The 6443-nt window shown below is 36.2% G+C and overlaps 2 protein-coding genes across 7 annotated transcripts; both read left to right on the forward strand.

Annotated features, from left to right (window-relative positions):
• Positions 1–402: 402 nt before the first annotated feature.
• LOC121764741 (probable prolyl 4-hydroxylase 3) lies at positions 403–2927 on the forward strand. Of its 6 annotated transcripts, none has more exons than XM_042160785.1 (7): positions 403–738; positions 828–921; positions 1589–1686; positions 1804–1901; positions 2081–2213; positions 2330–2517; positions 2748–2927. In XM_042160785.1, the coding sequence occupies exons 1-7, from the start codon at positions 557–559 to the stop codon at positions 2819–2821; spliced, it is 867 nt and encodes a 288-aa protein (XP_042016719.1). In that variant the 5' UTR covers positions 403–556; the 3' UTR covers positions 2822–2927. The 6 variants fall into 6 exon arrangements, with proteins under 6 accessions (XP_042016719.1, XP_042016725.1, XP_042016732.1 ...); XM_042160791.1 differs by having other exon boundaries at positions 2084–2213; XM_042160798.1 differs by having other exon boundaries at positions 831–921; positions 2084–2213.
• A 797-nt stretch (positions 2928–3724) lies between these two features.
• Positions 3725–5433, forward strand: LOC121770392 (probable prolyl 4-hydroxylase 3). The gene is made up of 7 exons (XM_042167129.1): positions 3725–3817; positions 3888–3987; positions 4301–4398; positions 4486–4583; positions 4678–4807; positions 4907–5058; positions 5271–5433. The coding sequence occupies exons 1-7, from the start codon at positions 3744–3746 to the stop codon at positions 5360–5362; spliced, it is 744 nt and encodes a 247-aa protein (XP_042023063.1). The 5' UTR covers positions 3725–3743; the 3' UTR covers positions 5363–5433.
• Positions 5434–6443: the final 1010 nt, after the last annotated feature.

Genomic DNA, 6443 nt, shown 5'->3' on the forward strand with positions numbered 1-6443 from the left:
TTCAAAAATAAAAAAATTTCTCCCTTCTATATCTTACTTGTTCTCGTTTCTCTTTTTATCTTTTTTTTTCTGTCTCCTACTTAATTCGTTTTTTTCTTATTTTATTAATTTCTTATTAAAATGTTGACTATTTTTTTGGACTGAATTATTTATTATTAATGCCTTATTAAAGAAATGGAGATCCTTATATTTTGTCTTTAATTTTGTTTGCCCACTGAAATTTAAAAAGTATACAAATCCACAGAAAAATTTAATTAATAAACTTACCTGAAACAGGGTGCTGTCCTGCCCACTGAACTGGTGTTTACTCTGACAAAAATACCCCTACCATATCTCGAGCACCACGTTATATACTGTGTGCAATTTTGTGTTTTCACTCCTCCTTTCTTCTTTCTTCTTTCTTCTTTCTTCTTTCTTCTTTCCCATCGCAAACGCATGCAGCAATTCACCATTCAAAATTCAGCCTTCTCAAAAATTGCCCAGTCGATTCAAGTATATTGATATAGTAGAAAATTTTACTCTCTCTCTCTGTATTGATCCTGATTCCTTGTGTAAAATGGGGAAATGGAGGGGCAATCGCCATCTAGGAATGAGATATTCTACAATAGTTTTAGCGCTATCGATGTTGTTAATGGCTACGGTGTTGCTATTAATGGTGCTCGAACTTGGAATACCTGTTCCTGCTGGCCCGGAAGAGGAGTCATCGCCGATCAGACTTAAGCGCATGATTTTAGACAGGTAATTTCTTCTTCTTTTGTTTAATTTTATTCGCAGCGTAGTTCGATGTGTTGATGATGTATATTTTCCATTTGATTCTGTGGTGATAGTAGCAATGGGGGTGAAGGATTGGGGGAAAGAGGAGAACAGAGGACGGAGGTCGTGTCGTGGGAGCCTAGAGCTTTCATCTACCACAATTTTTTGGTGATTTTTTTATGATATATTCGTTTTAATTAGTTTGCTTATGAGCTTGAATTGCGAATAGGATTTTGAGCGAGTTCAATTTATTCGTTTGATTACAACTCTAATTGCGAATTTTTATTGAATCACAATAGTTGATTACATCTACATATTAAATCATCATCAATATTGATTATAGGAAATATAAATAAATCACATCTAAATTTATTTTCTTAATCTTATTTTTGAAACAATATTTTCTTGATCTTAGTGAGTTTTACGTTATTATACCAAATTATAACAAAATATACAATTTCATGAGACATAATTACTCATAAGTACTACTTAACATAGTCTGTAATTACTTTTGATGTAAAAGATTATATTTGTAGCAGAGACTTATAATTAATGCTACTATTAGGAATTAAGGATCATGCATAGGGACATGTATGCAAACATTTTAGTTTAAATGCCCCATTACTTAATTTCAATGTGTTTATGTTATTTCGTTTTAGATAATTTTTAATTCAGTATTTATGTAATTCTAGATTGTCATTGCTTTAGAGCCATGCATATATAAGTTTGGAATTTGGTGTTTATGGAAAAACTATTGAATCTAATTGCAGTTTACATTATTGCTCCGTTGACGTGATATATATTTTTGTTTGACTGCTCGATCTTTTATTGATAGTCTAAGGAAGAGTGTGAGTATTTGATAAATCGTGCCACACCTCACATGGTGAAATCAACGGTTGTCGATAGCGAAACTGGGAAGAGTGTAGATAGCAGGTTCGTTTTTAAAGCTATCATCCCTAGTTGTGTTTCCCATTTGTGTTTCATAACAACTGTTCTATCTATCCTGTTATTGACTCTGAGATGCAAAGGAAAAACGACTTCATTTCTCAGCGTTCGTACAAGTTATGGAACGTTTTTCAAAAGAGGACAAGACAAAGTAATCAGAGCTATTGAAAAAAGAATAGCAGACTACACGTTGATACCTGTAGGTACGGTGAACTTTACTCGAAACTATGACTTTGTCAACAAGAGTATCGATGATATTAACATATGACCTTCTTCCATCTGATCTCGTGCAGTATCTTATTTTTCTGCATATGGTTGTGACATTGTGTTTGCCGATGTTAGTTAAGCAAAGAGTTGTCTAATTATGCTCTGATTCTATCAGCAGAGCATGGAGAAGGTCTACACGTTCTGCACTATAAAGTGGGGCAAAAATACAACCCTCATTTTGACTACTTTGTTGATGAATTCAACACACGAAATGGGGGTCAGCGAATCGCAACCCTTCTTATGTACTTGTAAGTTTCAATCCTTCAAGGATGCAACATAACATCACTGGTAGTTACTGAATATTACTGTTAATTGTGTGATTTCAACAACACAATCTCTTTCCACATCCCCCACAATTATGCAGGTCAGATGTTGAAGAAGGCGGTGAGACAGTCTTTCCGGCAGCCAAGGGAAATATTAGCTCCGTAGCTGGTTGGAATGGGATGTCGGAGTGTGCAAAGAAAGGGGTTTCTGTAAAACCGAAAATGGGCGATGCACTGCTTTTCTGGAGCATGCACCCTGATGCCACTCTAGACCCTTCAAGCTTGCACGGTTAGTTCTGCTCGTTAACTTCATTATCTTTATCCCGCATCGCCTTCAAATTCAAATCGTCTCCTCCCTTTCATAAAGAGAGAATATGGATATTGTGTTTTTCAGACCATGTGAAGATTGATGAACTTGTCTATTAATCAATTTTGAACACAAAGGAATGTGCATGTTAATGTGTGTGTGTGTGTGTGTTTTGTTTTACCTTAAAAACATTATGTTTTTTGTGTTTTCAGGATCTTGCCCAGTTATAAAAGGGGACAAGTGGTCATGTACAAAGTGGATGCATGCTGGTGAATACAAAATTTAGGAATGCGAGTGTAATACATTTATACTATACATCATAGCATTTTTGTTATTCACAATTGTTTATGTTTTTTTCCTTATAAAGTAACGGATCCTTTTAGATTTTAGCATTATTTTTCTTTAATTTTGTGTCTATTATCAGAAATTCGGAAAAAGCTTTAATTTTTCAAGCTCGAAGAAATGAATAATAATATCCAATATGTGCATATTTATTATTAATGCCTTATTGAAGAAATAGACATCCTAATTTTTTCGCTTTAAATTTTGTGTGACTACTGAAATTGAAAAGGTATAATATTAATAATCCACAGAAAAGTTTAATTCTCAAACATACGTGAAACTTGCCCACTGGACTAGTGGGTTACGTGAATTGACAAAAATACCCCTACCATATGGGGTGCAATTTTGTGTTTTCATTCAGCGTTTTGTTGTGTCAAACATACCAAATTCGAACTTGCCAAAGGAAATAGTATGTAATTAATAGAAAATTATACTCCCTCCGTCCTCGAAAAATAGTCTCATTTCTAAAAATAGAAAGTTTCTATACTTCACCAACTTTTTTCCATATCTCTCTTATTTTACCTATTTTTTCTCCTCTCTATTATTTTACTAATTTCTTATTAAAACTCATGCCGTCCACAAATGGGATTATTTTTGCGGACGGACGGAGTATGATATATGGATAGATTTATTCTCTACCGAAAATACATTTGTATCATTCTATTTCTACTACGAGATTAATATCTATCAAAGAAACTAATATATCAAAATTTTAATATTCTAGAATATTAAAGAATACTAAATCAAATCAAATCAAATCAAAAAGTAAAGATACGTAGGTATCACAGCCCCTATATTAAGATGAATGATCATTCATATGAATATACACCAAACCCCTAAACACGTTTGAAGAGTTGAGGCTACTAATGGTTCTCGAACATGGAATACCAGTTCCTGTTGGCTCAGAAGAAGATCTCAAACACATATGTTTAGGCCACAAGTAATTTCTTCTCTTTATTTTATTTTATAGTTCAATATGTTAACGATGTGTGTTTTGTGGTGCTACGTAGACGCAGTGGAGGAGGTGAAGGATTGGGAAGAAGACGAATACCGATCACCTCGGATATCGTCTCGTCGGCGCCTCTAGCTTTCATCTACCACAATTTTTTGGTTAGTTTTAACCATGTCATTCTTCGTTTTCATTTATTTGCTTTTTCGTGTCACAAGTTCAAGTTTGAAAAAAAAAACTATACGGCTAGGGTTGTAGATTTCATAAAGAAATTAAATACTACTACATCCAACTTAATCTACTTTTGAAAACATAGTACTCCTTCTTGATCTTAGTAGTTTTAATGAAATTATAACAAGATATACAATTTCATGAGACATAAATACTACTCATAAGTGTGTAATTACTTTGATCAAACATTTTGGATTTGGTGGTTATGGAAAAAAACCTAATATATATATTTTTGTTTGATAGTCCAAGAAAGAGTGTGAGTATTTGATAAAACTTGCCACACCTCACATGGCGAAATCACTGGTCAGCGATAATGAAACTGGGAAGGGTATAGAGAGCAAGTTAGTTTCTCTGATATCTCTCCAGTACTACTTTTGTGTTTCACAAAACACTCTTCTATTCTCTATCTTATCGAAAAACTTGTTCAGGGCTCGTACGAGCTACGGAATGTTCTTGAAAAGAGGACAAGACAAAGTTATCAGAGGTATTGAAAAAAGAATAGCAGACTACACATTGATACCTGTAGGTAAGTAGTAGTATAAGTGAAATTGTGACATTGTGTTTGCTGATGTTAGTACTTAGCAAAAACTTGTGTAATTATGCTCTGATTTTATTAACAGAGAATGGAGAAAGCCTATATGTTCTGCACTATGAAAAGGGTCAAAAATACGATCCGCATTACGACTACTCTGATGGCGGATCCACCACACGAAACGGGGGTCCGAGAATGGCAACCTTTTTAATGTACTTGTAAGTTTCAATCCTAAAAGGGTTTAGTTACTGAATAATACTATAACTATCAATTGTGTGATTTTAAGAACACAATCTCTTTTGCATTATTCCCCACAGGTCGGATGTTGAAGAAGGCGGTGAGACGGTCTTTCCATCAGCCAAGGGGAATATCGAAAAGAAGGGGATTTCTATAAAACCGAAAATGGGCGATGCACTGCTTTTCTGGAGCATGAACCATGATGGCACTCTCGACCCTTTAAGCTTGCACGGTTAGTTCTGCTCGTTAACTTCATTATCTTTATCGCTCATCGCCTTCAAATTCAAACCCTCTTCTCCCTTTTGAATTGAGAGAAAAAAATATTGATGGACTTGTATATAAATCAATTTTGAACACAAGGAAAAGTGCATGTTAATGGTTTTGGTAGTGTGTGTATTTATGATGCTGTTTTACCTTGCAAACAATATGTTTGTGTGTTTTCAGGATCTAGCCCAGTTATAAAAGGGGACAAGTGGTCATGTACGAAGTGGATGCATGTTGATGAACACAAAATTGGGAAAACAAAAGGAGTATAAATCATAGTAGCATTTTTATTATTCACAATTTTTATGTTTTTTCCTTCACAAAGTAACGGATCCTTCTTAAAATTTCAGCATTATTTTTCTTTAATTTTGTGTCCATCATAAGGCCATCCACAACGCTGTCTCTATACCGTCTCTTAAACCGTCTCTTAACTACTATTTGAGCACTATTTGAGGGCCCCACTGTCCTTTTTTCCTCCATCTCTTAACTAAGAGACGGAGGCTGCAACGCTCCGTCTCTTAACCGTCTCTATACCGTCTCTTAATTACTATTCATTCAATTTAATTTATAATTTTTTTTAAAACCCAATTCAATTTAAACAAACACACTTTATTAAAATTAAAACAATATTACAACTTAACATTAAAAAAGCGAAGACATAATTAAAATTCTAAAAAAATAAAAATAACATAATTTAATATTCTCCGCCAAAGTTTTCCCAAATGTGCTCAATTAGATCCTCTTGGAGTTGGGTGTGGGCGCTAGAGTCGCGTGTCCTTGCCCGAATAGCCAACCGTTCTTGTATAGATGGATGCGCTCCACTTCGCGGCGGACTACTTGCAGTTGAGCTTCCGGGGGATTCGGGGTCGAACCAATTTCCGGCATCGGGTCCTTCGTCTCGGACAATCATGTTGTGCAAGATTATGCACGTATACATGATGTCGACCATGCTCTCCATGAACCACGAACGAGCTGGGGCTTTGATGATGTTGAAGCGCGCTTGGAGAACCCCGAACGCCCTCTCCACATCCTTGCGCGCAGCCTCCTGCTTCTGCGCAAAAAGAGCCTGCTTTGGGTTCGCTGGCCTGCCGCACGTCTTCACGAAGGTCGGCCACTTCGGGTAGATGCCGTCGGCGAGATAGTACCCCATTTTATACCGTCGGTTGTTGGCGACGAAGTTGATGGCCGGCGCTTTACCATCCAAAACATCGGTAAAGAGGTCGGACTGTTGGAGCACGTTTACGTCGTTGTTCGAGCCAGGGACCCCGAAGTACGCGTGCCAGATCCAAAGTCGGTAGTCGGCAACGGCCTCGAGTACAACACTTGGGTGGGTGCCTTTGTGGCCGCTCGTGT

The sequence above is a fragment of the Salvia splendens genome, chromosome 2, assembly GCF_004379255.2.
Source record: "Salvia splendens isolate huo1 chromosome 2, SspV2, whole genome shotgun sequence".
NCBI classification, from domain to species: domain Eukaryota; kingdom Viridiplantae; phylum Streptophyta; class Magnoliopsida; order Lamiales; family Lamiaceae; genus Salvia; species Salvia splendens.